Source organism: Chiloscyllium punctatum, chromosome 7, assembly GCF_047496795.1.
Source record: "Chiloscyllium punctatum isolate Juve2018m chromosome 7, sChiPun1.3, whole genome shotgun sequence".
Classification (NCBI taxonomy): Eukaryota; Metazoa; Chordata; class Chondrichthyes; order Orectolobiformes; family Hemiscylliidae; genus Chiloscyllium; species Chiloscyllium punctatum.
This window is the reverse complement of record NC_092745.1, coordinates 62,097,529-62,114,281: the sequence shown is the minus strand read 5'-3', so window position 1 is coordinate 62,114,281 and position 16,753 is coordinate 62,097,529. Positions and strand designations below refer to the sequence as shown.

General features: G+C 38.8%; 1 protein-coding gene across 1 annotated transcript in view; it reads left to right on the top strand.

Moving 5' to 3' along the window:
- Window positions 1-16,753, top strand: part of LOC140479722 (dual specificity protein phosphatase CDC14A-like) — a 179,161-nt gene that overhangs the window by 63,446 nt on the left and 98,962 nt on the right. Inside the window, exon 5 of the mRNA XM_072573774.1 lies at window positions 8,471-8,550. Coding sequence (XP_072429875.1) covers window positions 8,471-8,550 — 80 coding nt within the window. The remainder of the gene's footprint in view (window positions 1-8,470; window positions 8,551-16,753) is intronic.

Genomic DNA, 16,753 nt, shown 5'->3' with positions numbered 1-16,753 from the left:
AGCTATGGAATATAAAACGTGCTGGCAAAATCTAGACTGGGAGCTTCATTTTTTTTTATTATCCCCAGGGGCTGTATATTGTTTTCATGTTTTTGTTTTGTCAGAGCTGACTTTGGTTTTATTAGCACCTTACTTGTTCCTTCTTCACAACCATTACTACTGTCTTTGCCTTTTATTCAATAATACCTTTAATCTCCCTCACCTTTTAACCTTTGTCTGACCTTATCTTCTATTCCACGTGCCCCTCTTTGTTTCAGCAGCATAAAGCCCATCACATTTCCACCTCACTTCAGTTTTGAAGAAAAGTAATTTTGACTAGAAACTTATATCTGTTTTTCTTGCTCGACCTGTTGAGTTTCACCAGCACACTTTTTATTACAAGGTATTTCATTGTTGTTTGAAAATAAATTGGCAGGTGTGTAGGAACAGAAGGCGCTATTAGAGAGGAACAACAAAATGTACAGAAGGTGGGAAGTGACAGTATATAAGAATCAGTAAAGAATTGATTAGATTAGATTGGATTCCATACAGTGTGGAAACAGGTCCTTCGGCCCAACAAGTCCACACCGACCCTCCAAAGAGCAACCAACCCCACCCAGAACCATTCCCCTACATATACCCCTGACTAATGCACCTAACACTACAATTGGCAATTTGGCATGGCCAATTCACCTAACCTGCACATCTTTGGACTATGGGAGGAAATGAGCACCCTGAGGAAACCCACGTAGACACGGGAAGAATGTGCAAACTCCCCACAGACAGTTGCCCAATGCGGGAATTTAACCCAGGTCCCTGGTGCTATGAGGCAGCAGTGCTAACTGAGTTAAAGTAAGAATACAGAATAAGGGTCGTCGGACTTGGAAGGTTTATTCTGTTTTTACTCCACAGATACTCTTAAGACCTACTGAGTTTCTTCAGAAATTTGTTTTTTTGCTTTTGAGTAAGAGTGGCTGTGTAAATCAAAGTTAGCTTCATTGTGCATATATATGGATGATTGGAGTATTATGGATAAGGTTGCTGAACTGCAGGGATCGGGAAATCTGATGTTATATTAACTGAAACTTGGCTTAAAGAAGGACAGGACTGGGTACTAAATATATCTGAGGACAATGTGTCCAGGAAAGAAAAGAGGTGGGTTAGCAGTGTAGATTTAAGGAGAATGTTGTATTGCTGGAGAGAGATGCTCCAGATGGGTTAAGGACACACATCGATTTTGGCTAGGGCATGAAAGAATAGAAGTTCGATTTCATTGTTTGAAATATTCTATAGGCCACCAATTAGTGGATCAATGTAGATAAACAAATTTACAAGGAAATGATAAAATATTCAAACCTAAATGTTTAGATACATATGTGCATCATGGTGAGGGGCAAGAGTTTATTCAGAATAATCTTTTACATTTAGCCTTTTCCCAGTCTAACAAGGAAGGTTCCACACTGTAAGTAATCTAATCTAAAAGTAACATTGCTGAATCTTTGGTAATGTTGTTGATATGGTGTGTACCAACTTAATAGAAGCATTTAATGAAGTATTGCATAACAGACTTGTAAGCAAAGTTAAGACTACTTGAACAAAAGGACAGAACAGCATGAGTATGAATTAGATTGAATCACAGCAGTTATGTAGGATTGTTTTTCACATTGTAGGAAGGTTTATAAGGGATCCCGTGGGATTGTTCTAAGCGCTGCTGCTGTTGTGACACAAAGCTGGGTAGGAGGGTGAGCTTTGAAGAGAATGCAGAAATGACTCACTGTGATTTGCACAATTTAAATGAATGGACAGATGCTTGACAGATGCAGTATAATGTGGATTGATGTGAGGTTATCTACTTTGGGAGCAAAAACAGGGAGGCAGGTAATTATCTGAAATGGCTATAAATTGAGAGAGGGTAATTGCAACGAGACTCAGGTGTTGGTGCAGCAGGCGATCAAGAAGTCAAAAGGTGTGTAAGTCTTCATGGTGGAAGGATTTAAGTACAGGAGCAGCGATGTTGAACTGTTATTAATACAGGGCCTTGATGAGACCATACTTAGAATATTGTGTATGTAGTTTTGGTTATCTTATCTGAAGAAGGATGTTCTTGCTATAGAGGGAATGTAGTGAAGATTTACCAGACTGATTGCATGGATGACAGGACTGATGTATAAGGAGCGATTGAATTGGTTAGGATTGTATTTGCTGGAGTTCAGAAGAATAAGGAAACATCTCATAGAACCTATAGTATACTAACAGGACTTGTCCAGTGTTCCAGATGGCAGGGCAGTCCAGAATCAGGAATCACAGTTTCTGGATATCAGTTAAGTCATTTAGGACTAAGATGAGAATGATTTTCTTGACCTAGAGAGTGGTGAGCCTGTGGAATTTGCTATCACAGAAAATAGTCCAAGCCAAAGATTTTGTGATTTCAAGAAAGAGTTGAATATAGTACTTGAAGCTGAGGGATGAAAGGATTTGGTGGGGTGACAATAGACAATAGACAATAGACAATAGATGCAGGAGTAGGCCATTCTGCCCTTCGAGCCTGCACCGCCATTCAATATGATCATGGCTGATCATTCCTAATTAGTATCCTGTTCCAGCCTTATCTCCATACCCCTTGACTCCACTATCTTTAAGAGCTCTATCCAATTCTTTCTTAAAAGAATCCAGAGACTGGGCCTCCACTGCCCTCTGGGGCAGAGCATTCCACACAGCCACCACTCTCTGTGTGAAGTAGTTTCTCCTCATCTCTGTCCTAAATGGTCTACCCCGTATTTTTAAGTTGTGTCCTCTGGTTCGGCACTCCCCCATCAACGGAAATATGTTCCCTCCTGCCAGAGTGTCCAATCCTTTCATAAGCCTATACGTTTCAATCAGATCCCCTCTCAGTCTTCTAAACTCAAGGGTATACAAGCCCAGTCGCTTCAGTCTTTCCGTGTAAGGCAATCCTGCCATTCCAGGAATTGACCTCGTGAACCTACGCTGCACTCCCTCAATAGCCAGAATGTCTTTCCTCAAATTTGGAGACCAGAACTGTACACAGTACTCCAGGTGTGGTCTCACCAGGGCCCTGTACAGCTGCAGAAGCACCTCTTTGCTTCTATACTCAATCCCTCTTGTTACGAAGGCCAGCATGCTATTAGCCTTCTTCACGACCTGCTGTACCTGCATGCTTGCCTTCATTGACTGGTGTACAAGAACACCCAGATCTCTCTGAACAGCCCCTTTACCTAATTTGATACCATTGAGGTAGTAATCTGCCTTCCTGTTCTTGCCACCAAAGTGGATAACCAGACATTTATCCACATTAAACTGCATCTGCCATGCATCTGCCCACTCACCTAACTTGTCCAGGTCACCCTGTAATCCCCTAACATCCTCATCACATTTCACCCTACCACCTAGCTTTGTGTCATCAGCAAATTTGCTAATGTTATTGCTGATACCATCTTCTATATCATTTACATATATTGTAAAAAGCTGCGGTCCCAGCACGGATCCCTGCGGTACCCCACTGGTCACTGCCTGCCATTTCGAAATGGAGCCGTTAATCACTACCCTTTGTTTCCTATTAGCCAACCAATTCTCTATCCAATCTAGTACTTTGCCCCCAATCCCGTGCGCCCTAATTTTACTCACTAACCTCTTGTGTGGGACTTTATCAAAAGCTTTCTGAAAGGTGAGAGTGAGAATAAGCTATTAAATCAGATGATCCATCATGATTAATGTTGGAGCAGGCTCAAAAGGTGAAAATGGCCTATTCTTATTTTCTACGTTCTGTTTCTTCATGATTTCATTAATAACCTAAACTTTGGTGTGTAAGGTTCAATATCAAATTTGTTGGCAACATGGAGCTCGAAGTCGTGAACTTTGTAGAGGAGAATGTTGAAATTTGAAAGGCATCATCAGCTAGTTGGTGAAATGGGTGGATGGACAAAGAGCAGATTCAATTTATTTCAGAGGAGTATAAATTGATTCATTATATTAGGAAGAACGAGAAGAAACAATATAACATGAGTGTATTAGTGCGTCTCATGGTACAGGGTTAGTGCTCCTACTTGTGATCCAGAAACCCAGGTTTTAAATCCCATCTGCTCCAGAGGTGTATGTATAACATCTTTGAACAGGTAGGTTAGAGTACAAAAAAACAAGATTAAAGGCTGGTTTGGCCTCCTCTGGAGTATTGCATCCAGTTCTGGGTACCACACTTGAAAGATACTAAGGTTTAAATAACTACATTTAAATTCGACCAGCAAGCCATTTTCTGTCATGTTTTAAAACTTTTCTTAACAATTAGTTATAAAACCAAAATTGCAGGAGAAGCTCAGCAGGTTTCGCAGCATCTTTGGAGAGGAAGCAGTTAATGCTTTGGGTCCAATGACCCTTCTGTTCCAAAACTCTGCTTTCTCTCCACAGATGCTACCATACCTGCTGAGTTTCTCCAACAACTTTTGTTTTTGTTTTGAGTTGCAGCTGCTGATCTCCCTTGGTACTTTGGTGCAAAATTATGTTTTTACTTTATGGCTGTGAAATTTACTTATTCAAGAGTCCATTGGGTATTCATTTACAACCATTAAAATTTTTTAGCCTACAGTACAAATAGTGTGAAAATTCTCCTTAAGGTTTTGTTTTGTGGGTAGTGTTTCATTTTATTCTTCAGTTGCCGTGGTTCTGTAACTGAAACCTGCTTTTCCTTACAACAATAATTAGTTCTTGCCCAACCTTTTTTTTTTAGTGCTTTTTCAGCTTGCTTCAAAAGTTCAGTTCAAATTTTTGATTTAAGTCTCTGACAATGTGCTTTCATGATGTAGGGAGTGGCATGCCCCATGTACTGAACTTCCAACTATTGCCTAGTAACTTGAGTATTGTATTGTTTCATTTGTTATTCTGGATATATTTATGAATGCTGTCAAGTAATTGGCATTTTGTGTGATTTGTCCCTAACTGAGAGTTAACCATTCATCTTGAAAGAGTCCTGGCTCTAAGTTATATTACATACCATTGTTACCATTTGCTGTCTTGCCTCATATGTTCTTTTTACATAAAATCATTTTATTGCTCTGGTCATTTTGAAAAGTATCCCTTCTCTGTTTATCAGCCTTTGGATTCGGTTCTCCGTACCACATGTATTTATAATCACATTTATACCCAAACATTTCCAGTCCAAATGAGCCACTATTCAGTGTTACATGTTAATTCACCAATTTTTAGATTAGATTAGATTCCCTTCAGTATGGAAACAAGCCCTTTGCCCCAACAATTCCATACCGACCCTCCGAAGGGAGGCCCACCCAGACCCATTCCCCTACATTTGCCCCTGACTAATGTACTATGGCCAATTTAGCATGGCCAATTAACCTGACCTGCACATCTTTGGATTGTGGGAGGAAACTAGAGCACCTGGAGGAAACCCATACAGACACAGGGATAATGTGTAAACTCCACACAGATAGTCACCCAAGGCAGGAATTGAACCCGGATCCCTGGTATTGTATGGCAGCAGTGCTTGTAGGTGGAAACTTTTGACCTAATTTGAATTTATGACTACTTCTCTTGATCTTTCGATGTAATCTATTTATCAGAAATTTATGTTTCTTTATTCTTTTATTCTTCATTCTTTTCTTTTTTATCAAGTTTTTATAGTGTCATTTCGTGTCTCCCATTGCACCTACGCTGCCCCTTCTCTCTTATGTATGCTTCCCCTTCCTTTTGTTGCACATGCAAACAGTATTTTGCCATGCTCTGTCGTGTGCACATGTTCTTTCCCATATGCCACTCTCTCTTGTGTACACTGCAATAGAAAAATGCAATGCATCAATAATTTTAAAAACTTCTTTATTCAGAGAAAGTATTTTACATTTGTAAATGTGCAGCACGTACAAAAGGTAGAGTGAAAATAATTTATGATTTCCAAAACTACTAGTCTGCATGATACTTTATGGATAAGGTTTGGATTGTTACTGAATATGATGCAGGAAACTTTATCCAAAGGATGTGTGAAAGTTCCTATGTTTCACAAAAGAATATGGTTGTGTTGATTAGATGTACACATTAAGAAATGCCTTAACTCTAATTTCATTTAACTATGTTTGTTCATCTTCAATGTGTTAAACATATGCAAGTATTACTTGTGGCTTTAAACATCTCATATATTAATTGTCTGTTCACAAGTGGAAAAAAAATGCTAAATATTCCTGCATAGTGACCCCCTTAAACTGTGTAGCATGTCTCATCTTCAGTTGATCTGGAAAGAGTTGTTTGGGCCTTTTATGAATTTGTCTGTTATGCATTTTTAATATTTTATTCTGTTCACTTGGAGCATAAACACCTAACATTGCCCAGTTGGATAATATGTTGTAGAATCTGCAATTTCCAAATTGTTGTAAGCTTATTTACAGTTTATAGGAAATAGAATATACTTTTCCCTTTAATTTCAAGGATCATCAATACATAAAGACCTCTCTTTGCACATTAATCTTTTTTTATTCATTTTAAATTTGTATTCTATGATCAAGTTTCATGTTATCATCTGGGGATTTAGATTTTAAAGTAAAGGTAAATTGTTCTTTTCATTTTAGTTTAGAAAATTGCTTTTTAAGAGATCATATATCACTTTCAAGAAAGCATGAGACCTTAGGCTAAATGACTAGATGAAGTACTGGGGGAGTCAATTGATGAAATGTTAACAATGTTGAACTTTTCTGACATTCAGAGGTAGACAGGGCCTACAGTTGGTTTTCATTTGAGAAGAAGAGCTTCATTACAGTAGAACGTATTTTTTAGAGATGGAAAATGTATTGAAACTGTTTTATCAATTGAAGTAGACAGGACTTTTCTTAATGCTAAGCTAGACAAAGTCAAATGTAGTCTGTCTCTGCAAATCTTGGGGAGAGACCATAACAAGGAGAATAACATTTGGTGAATGTGTAGAAACTTGTCGCTGAAAGAAATGCTTGCAACCCAGGCAGTTAAGTATGAAATATAGAGTTCAGATAAGAATAATACTTTACTGAGGTTGAGTATCTGTACAGGATATTGCTGTAAACAGATTATTTTTTTCTTTTGGCTGTTTATCTTAAGATCTTTCTAAATTCTCATATTTTTGTTTTGTGTAATAAATTTGTATGCTTTTTTTAAAAGAACATTGGTACTGAAATGCATTTATTCAGTGACTGATGACCATGGTAATCAAGCCAGATTTTACTGAGACCTGAATTTTTGAGCATTACCATCAACTGGGTTCACAACAATTCAGATATCTAAGTAGTCTTCTGTAAGTTTTATGAATGTTTTGAAAGTAATTCACTTTTAATTTTTTTCATTTAACATTTAAGAAAGAGCTGGATAGAGCTCTCAAGGATAGTGGAATCAAGGGTTATGGAGATAAGGCAGGAACAGGATACTGATTAAGGATGATCAGCCATGATCATATTGAATGGTGCAGGCTCAAAGGGCAGAATGGCCTACTCCTGCACCTATTGTCTATTGTCTATTGTGATCAGTGTTAACTTGTGTAATTATGTGTTCAATTTATTTTAGGTAGTGAACATTAACTGGGAATTTATTTTAGGTAGTGAACATTAACTGGGAATTTATTTTGATTCAAATATATTGAGGCTGACTGAAAATGTGCTTGAATTGCAAGGTGCATATTTTGAATATGCTTTCCTCTGTGAACAAAAGCTGTTTAAGTACATGAACATGTAATCTCTAGTTCTATTCTTTACTGATTAGCTTCCTGGAATAGAACAGTTGGCACTCACTCCTGATCCCAAAGAAAGCTGCTACAAAGACTTGGTGGACTCCATGGTGCATATTTCTCCCTTATGATGTTGATTTAATTCTGGTGTCCAGGAACAGTAAACTCATCAAGCAGGCTGAGAAGAAAATCCTGAAGTATTCTCATAAACAGCAAACTAGGAAGCGAAGTTTGCAGGTCATCATTTTAACTTGCTCTCTGTGGAATGATTAAAGACTGGAATATATAAGTGAAATTAAGGTTGAAGATGAGATATCAAACTTCGGAGAAATAGCTTTTTTTTATCATTCAGTAGAGGGAATGACACTTGACTAAAGTATTTTTCAAAGCCAGCTATAATGAGCAATAGTTTTTGATTTAATACACAATTTGAAAATTCAACAACATCTCATCAACAAGACTTGACCTTTTTCAGTGTTTTTTTGCATGGAAAGATTTTGCATTAAAAAGATAAAGCTCCCAACAGATTTGAATTTGCAAAGACAGCCAGAGGAGCAAAGTATTTCTGACAGTATTTTTGCAGTTCTAACTAGATTTATATGGTCAACAAGTGTTCTGACTGGCTGTGGCTCTACAACGTAGATTTATTTTTATATTTTAATGTTGACACTTCACCTATGCAAAAAATCAAGCTAGGCAAATTTGAAAATATAGCTGCAGTCTGTGCAATAATTTTGAGGACTAGTAGACAAATGTAAATCAGACTTACTGTGTTCTTTCTTCAACAAGGTCATTTATCTTCAAAAAACACCAGAAGAAGCTTACAGATCTCTCGTAGCAGGGAAGAACCCTCCTTATCTGCCATTCAGGTATGATTGCAATGTTGGACACGTAGTTTTCTTGGTCTTTCATTTCTTTGATTGCAACATTTAAAAAGATTGACAGTGCTATTTATTTCCCCCTCCTTCCACCCCCATTCCAAAGTCATCTCAAGATAATAGCTTGGCAAGGAAGGGAGGGTGAAAAGTTCCTACAGTACTGGTTTGTTTTAATTTAAAGCATTGGGAAGGTTCAAATTGATTTTCTTTCCAACATGGAGAGGCTCCTTATACTGAATGTTGACATGACTTTGTATTTATATAGCGCCTTTTAATATTCATAAACATTCTAAAGGACTTTCCATGAGTGTAATCAAGCAAAATTTAACACACAGCCACTTTATTGATTAAAGCTTGGTCAAAAAGTTAAGAACACCTCAAAGAGGGGTATGAGGATTAGAAAGAAAGGACAACCATAGAGGTTCAGGGATGGAATTTTACACCTTGGGGCTTTGTCAATTGAAGGCACATACTTCAATGGTGGTAAGGTTAAATGTGGAGATGTTCAAGAGACCAGAATTAGTGGAGTCACATATTTCAAACAGTCTCAGGATGTACAATGGGTAGAGATTAAAGAAATGGGAAAGATGAGAATTTTAAAATTGAATGCTGATTAACCTGGGAGTCAATGTAACATAATGGAGGACTATTAATGGATAAGTGGGACTTTGTGTGAGTTAAACTGGGGTAGCAGAATTTTAGGTGACCTTAAGTTTATCAAAGATTTAACATAGGAGTCTAACCAGGCATGCGGTTGATAGTGGTACAAAGATAGGACTTGGCAGTCTTAGTGCAGATATGTGGCTGAAGCTCAATAATGTTAAAATGTGGCATCGAAGATTGCTGACAGTTTGTTTAGCCTCAGTTTATTGCAAACAAATGTAATGGAACCAGTGGCTAGAGTTTGTGGACGTAAACCATTTTCTTTAAAACAGAAGTTCTTGCAGATGTGGATGTCGCTGGCTAGACCAGCTTTTGTTTTGCATACCACATTATCCTTGAACTGAGTGGCTTATCAAACCATTTCTGAGATCAGTTGGGTGTCACTTTCATTGTTGTGGATCTAAAATCATATGAAGGCTAGACCGGGTAAAGACAGAGGTTTCCTTCCATAAAGGACAATCGTGGTAATTGATAATTTTATAGTCACTATAACCAAGGGTAACTTTGAATTTCAATTTAATTAATAATTGAATCAGCTACCTTGCTGGGATTGAGCAATTAGCCTGGGACTCTGGATCACTAGTCTGGTGACAATTATCACTATGTCACCTTTCTCCCTCAAGGTTGAAAACAATGACTTCAGATTTTCCAAAATTTAGTTGGAGGAAATTTCTGTGCATCTGATGTTGGACAGGTAGTAAAACAATTTAAAATTTTTAGATGACTCAAGTGTGATGTCACTGAAGTATGTGTGTGAAAATTGATACTGTGTTATTTTGCTCTGGTTAAAAATCAAATCCTCAAGACTGGTAAAATATCATAGATTCAAAACTAAATGCCAGCTTTGTAGCTTATGCTTCAATATGTTGTTCATTTGTCTTTGAAGATTCAATACTGTAAAGTTTGTATTCTTTACTAGTCATGTTGTTGAGTATTGTTTATCCATTTGTATTTTGGAATTAAATTAAATTTTTGCTGAAATTCTGTTTGTCAGTATGCGATGTTGTTCATTATTAAGTGCATGGAAGTAAGTGGATGCTGGAGTATCACTGAAAGCTGCAGCAAATGGATTCTATCCGGCATAATTTCATAATGTGTTGGCAACAACCCATTACTGAAAGCGCTGTTGTAAAATAGTCAGTTAATAATATCACTCTAAAAGAGAATAAAGAAGGAACTTGAATTTACATAAGTGTTTGTTCTCAAGGCATTGTAAAGTAAGTTGCAACCAAATATGTCTGTGTACACAAAAAATTAAAATATAATGTGTTTTTGACAAATTTATTAAATTTCTCATGCACAGTTGTTTTGAAGTGTGAATTGATTTATGAATTAAGCTAAATATTTTAGATTTTAACAGGTGTTTTTCCAAAGCTTTTGGAGTGAGCAAGACATGCAGCCAGTTTTTGTAAACAGTTTGGCGCAAGTGTTTATACAGTTCCACAATGACATTAACATCAAAATCCTCAGTGTATTCTTGTAATGTAAACTTCCAGAGGGGGGAGAAAAGAAATTGGATGCATAGTGGAAATAAACTTGGAAGCAAAAAATTACCTTGAGGTAGTCTCAAGATTTATTTCATAGCTATGCAATAAGAACTTTTGAGCTTCCTGTGCTTGTGAACTGAATGTGCAAAGTTCTCTTCACATGTTACCATGCTTCCACGTATTTTAAATTTATGTTCTTAACATTGTTGTTTAGTCTGACCAGGAAGAGGTTTATAAGTAATAAATGAATGGACATGTTGGAACTTGAGTTTCATAACTGCTTGATGAAAGAAAGGTATTTTGCGTTCTTTGTCTGTGAAGTTTCTAGTATTCCTTTTTCACATTTCACAAACATCTAGTTAAAGGTTTCCCTTGTTAAATCCTTCTTAAGTATCCTTTGTATAAGCAAGAAAGGATCACTGACCAACAAAAGTTACTAGGTGTTGGGGTGTATTTATAAAAACAGACATTCACCTTGATCAAGTCAATGTTATAGAAGTCAACAACTTTATGCTATTGCAATATTTAATTCTTCTAGCGAAATTAGAAAATTATAAGTAATTAGTTATAATTCAGAGTGGAATCTGAAGAAATTCAACAAATTGTACCTGCAACCAATGATTGCATTAATTTAAGAAAGCAACTCACTTTCATACCAGTGGACCAGGAGGCCTGGGTTCAAGTCCCATTTGCCCCAGAGGTATGTCATAACATCTCTGCACAGGTTGATTAGAAAAATATATTTTAAAAAAGGCAACTCCCTATCAATTGAAGGTAATTGGAAATGGGTAAAAAATGCTGGCCTTGCCAGGGACACCCGTATTTTAACAATTGGTTTTATAATTGCATTTTACCACCATAACCTACATTTTCTTGAATACATGTTAACATCACATTCTGTTTGGTCATTTGCAGACTTGTGATTGTTATCATTTCCTAATTCTGTCAAGCTAAAATCTGATTACAGATTATAGGCCACTTTATTGACTTTTCTGAAGAAGTAACAAAGAGGATTGATGAGGGCAGAGCAGTAGACGTGATCTATATGGACTTCAGTAAGGCATTTGACATGGGAGACTGGTTAACAAGGTTAGATCTCATGGAATACAGGGAGAACTGGCCATTTGGATACAGAACTGGCTCAAAGGTAGAAGACAGAGGGTGGAGGGTTGTTTTTCAGACTGGAGGCCTGCGACCGGTGGAATGCCATAAGAATCGATGCTGAGTCCACTACTTTTCATCACTTATATAAATGATTTGGATGTGAGCATAAGAGGTATAGTTAGTAAGTTTGCAGATGACACCAAAGTTGGAGGTGTAGTGGACAGTGATGATTAAGGGGAGACTTAATAGAGACGTACAAGATAATACATGGCTTGGAAAGGGTGGACGCTAGGAAATTGTTTCCATTAGGTGAGGAGACTAGGACCCGTGGACACAGCCTTAAAATTAGAGGGGGTCAATTCAGAACAGAAATGCGGAGACATTTCTTCAGCCAGAGAGTGGTGGGCCTGTGGAATTCATTGCCGCAGAGTGCAGTGAAGGCTGGGACGCTAAATGTCTTCAAGGCAGTGATTGATAGATTCTTGTTGTCTCGAGGAATTAAGGGCTACAGGGAGAATGCGGGTAAGTGGAGTTGAAATGCCCACCAGCCATGATTGAATGGCGGAGTGGACTCGATGGGCGGAATGGCCTTACTTCCACTCCTATGTCTTATGGTCTTACCTCAGATTACAATGGGATCTTGATCAGATAGGCCAATGTACTGAGAAGTGGCAGATGGAATTTAATTTAGGTAAATGTGAGGTGATGCATTTTGGGAAAGCAAATCAGAGCAGGACTTAGACACTTAATGGTAAGGTCCTCGGGAGTGTTGCTGAACAAAGAGACCTTGGAGTGCTTGAAAGTGGAGTTGCAGGTAGATAGGATAGTGAAGAAGGCATTTGGTATGCTTTCTTTTATTGGTCAGAGTATTGAGTACAGGAGTTGGGAGGTCCTGTTGCGGTTGTACAGAACATAGGTTAGGCCATTGTTGGAATATTGTACAATTCTGGTCTCCTTCCTATCGGAAAGATGTTGTGAAGCTTAAAAGGCTTCAGAAAAGATTTAGAATCATAGAGATGTATAGCATGGAAACAGACCCTTCAGTCCAACCCATCCATGCTGACCATTGGAGGATTTGAGCTATTGGGAGAGGTTGAATAGGCTGAGGCTGTTTTCCCTGGAGCATCAGAGGCTGAGGGGTGACCTTATAGAGGTTTATAAAATCATGAGGCGCATGGATAGGATAAATAGACAAAGTCTTTTCCCTGGGGTGGGGGAGTCCAGAACTCGAGGGCATAGGTTTAGGGTGAGAGGGGTAAGATATAAAAGAGACCTAACGGGCAACCTTTTCAAGCCAAGGGTGGTACGTGTATGGAATGAGATGCCAGAGGAAGTGGTGGAGGCTGGTACAATTGCAACATTTAAAAGGCATCTGGTTGAGTGTATGAATAGGAAGGGAGGGATGGATATAGGCCATGTGCTGGCAGATGGGACTAGATTAGGTTGGGATATCTGGTCGGCATGGACGAGTTAGAGCGAAGAGTCTGTTTCTATGCTGTACATCTCTATGACTCTCTCTCATTTTGAAGTTTTATACAGCTATTCTTTCTTTTGGATTTAGTCTTTTAAGTTGTCAAGCCAATAATACATATAAAAATTGGACTTACTTTGTCTAATATGTTTGAAAACATTGATTTTTCTTTTTACTAGCTGTGTTTGGTGTGACTTTGTTGTACAGTTGACCTGATCATTAGTCTCATTGAAGCATAGTTTGTAGTATCCAACCTGTCCTACCTCAGGATCATTGTCTAAGTAATGATGAGAATTACATATTTTTCAGTGCATTGTCTATGAATGTAAAAGAGAAGTCGTGCTAAAGTAGTAGTGAAATGGACATTGTGAAATAACAAGCAAGAGGATGGAGATAAACTAGTGTGTTGGGTTGGCAAATAGGTGGCTATGGAGAGGGGTGCAAATGAAGTGTTTGTAGGTAGATAGCTGTGTATGTATGGATTTGGTGAGACAGTTTGTTTGATTTACTCTGGGTTTTGTACCTTCGTTCCTTTATTCCCCTCTCTTCTACCCATGCCTGTCCACACCCTTGTTTGAACATTTTATAGCAAGTTAGGCTTACAAGTCTGTAGTTCTTGTCTGATCTTTCCCAGTTCAAGCCCCTTAGAAATCCTATATTTTCAATGGATCTACCTCATTCTTCTAAATTCTAATGAATAGAGTTCCAACCTGTTCAACCTTCGCTCATAAAACAGCCCATCATGACGAGGGTCATCCTAGTGAACCTTCTCTGAATTGCCTCAAATTAAATAATATCTTTCCATAAGTCAGGAAAGCAAAACTGCTCACAGTTCTCCAAATGTGGTCTCACCAGCACTTTGTATAGTTGTTGTCTTGTTCCCACCTCAGTTGAAGCAAAATGCTCAGAGACTCCTTCATCCAGGCCCTGGAGGAAGAGAGAGAACAATCGCCCATGTGCACAGAGACATGAGTTCTTGGTCTTCTCTCAAACAGCAAATTCTTAGTGAATTGTACAGATAAGGCAACACACATATTGATTGGGTGACCATTACAATCAGCGAGTGTCAGTAGTAAAGATTAAGCCACCTGCTGTTACACAATGAATGTTCTTAACCTCGTTAACTGGCTTCACATAATGAATACTTTTCACCTTGTTAACTGACTATACATACTGAATGTTTCTTCATCTTGTTAAATGGCTTTACATAATGAATACTTTTCCACCTTGTTAACCCACTACCCTTGCCTCCAGCAAAGTCATGTTAGCTGAGCCTTTTGTCAAGCAACCCAAAACTTAACTCTTTCCCTACCTGCTCATACCTTATACACTTTCTCGCAGTTGCAGTAAGACTTACCTACTCTTGTACTCCAACTCTCTTGAAATAAGGGCCAACCTTTCATTAGCCTTCCTGATTACCTGCACGTGTGTGTTAGTGTTGTGTTTTGTGCACAAGTCTCTGTTGCAGTTTGTGCAGTTCTCTCTATTTAAATAATATTGTTCTTTTGTTCTCCCTTCCAAAATGAAGAACTTCACATATTATATTCCATTTGCCAAATTTTTGTCCATTTACTTAACCTATCATAGAACATAGAACATTACAGCGCAGTACAGGCCCTTCGGCCCTCGATGTTGCGCCGACCTGTCATACCAATCTGAAGCCCATCTAAGCTACACTATTCCATGTACATCCATATGCTTGTCCAATGAGACTTAAATGTATTTAAAGTTGGCGAATCTACTACCGTTGCAGGCAAAGCATTCCATACCCTTACTACTCTCTGAGTAAAGAAACTACCTCTGACATCTGTCCTGTATCTATCACCCCTCAATTTAAAGCTATGCCCCCTCGTGCTCACCGTCACCATTCTTGGAAAAAGGCTCTCCCTGCCCACCCTATCTAACCCTCTGATTATCTTATATGTCTCTATTAAGTCACCTCTCAATCTTCTTCTCTCTAACGAAAACAGCCTCAAGTTCCTCAGCCTTTCCTCGTAAGACCTTCCCTCCATACCAGGCAACATCCAAGTAAATCTCCTTTGCACCCTTTCCAAAGCTTCCACATCCTTCTTATAATGCAGTGACCAGAACTGTACGCAATACTCCAAGTGCGGCCGCACCAGTGTTTTGTACAGCTGTAGCATAACCTCATGGTTCCGGAACTCGATCCCTCTATTGATAAAAGCTAAAACACTGTATGCCTTCTTAAAAACCCTGTCAATCTGGGTGACAACTTTCATGTGTACATGGACATCCAAACTCTCTCTGCTCATCTACACTACCAAGAATCTTACCATTAACCTAGTACTTTGCATTCCGGTTACTCCGACCAAAGTGAATCACCTCACACTTGTCCGCATTAAACTCCATTTGCCACCTTTCAGCCCAGCTCTGCAGCTTATCTGTTTCTCTGTAACCTACAACATCTTTCGTCACTATCCACAACTCCACCGACCTTAGTGTCGTCTGCAAATTTACTAACCCACCCTTCTACGTCCTCATCAGGTCTTTTATAAAAATGACGAACAGCAGTGGACCCAACACCGAACCTTGCGGTACACCACTGGTAACTGGACTCCAGGATGAACATGTCCTATCAACCACCACCCTCTATCTTCTTTCAGCAAGCCAGTTACTGATCCAAACTGCTATATCTCCCACAATCCCATTCCTCCGCATTTTGTACAATAGCCTACAGTGGGGAACCTTATCGTATGCCTTGCTGAAATCCATATACACCACATCAACCGGTTTACTCTCATCTACCTGTTTGGTTACCTTCTCAAAGAACTCAATAAGGTTTGTGAGGCACGACCTACCCTTCACAAAACCGTGCTGACTATCCCTTATCAAATTATGCTTTTCCAGATGATTCTAAATCCTATCTCTTATAACCTTTTCCAACACTTTACCAACAACTGAAGTAAGGCTCACTGGTCTATAATTACCAGGATTATATCTACTCCCCTTCTTGAGCAGGGGAACCACATTTTCTATCCTCCAGTCTTCTGGCACTACTCCTGTAGACAATGATGATTTAAAGATCAATGCCAAAGGCAATCTCCTCCCTGGCTTCCCAGAGGATCCTAGGATAAATCCCATTCGGCCCAGGGGACTTATCTATTTTTAGACTCTGCAGGATTTCTAATACCTCCTCCTTGTGAACCTCAATTTCCTTAGAAAAAGAACTCCTTATTCTCACTTGTTGTTTTCTGCCTATTAGTCAATTGTCTAACCATGCTCATATGCTACCTCCAGTACCATGGGCTCTTATCTTCTGACTTAATAGCTCACAGGTTGGCGCAACATCCGCCAACAACTTCTCATGTCTCCTCCTGGCTCTTCTGAGCGCTCTCTTTAGGTCTTTCCTGGCTACCTTGTAACCCTCATGCGCCCTAACTGAGCCTTCACATCTCATCCTAACATAAGCCTTCTTTCTCTTGACCAGAGTTTCCACTTCCTTCGTAAA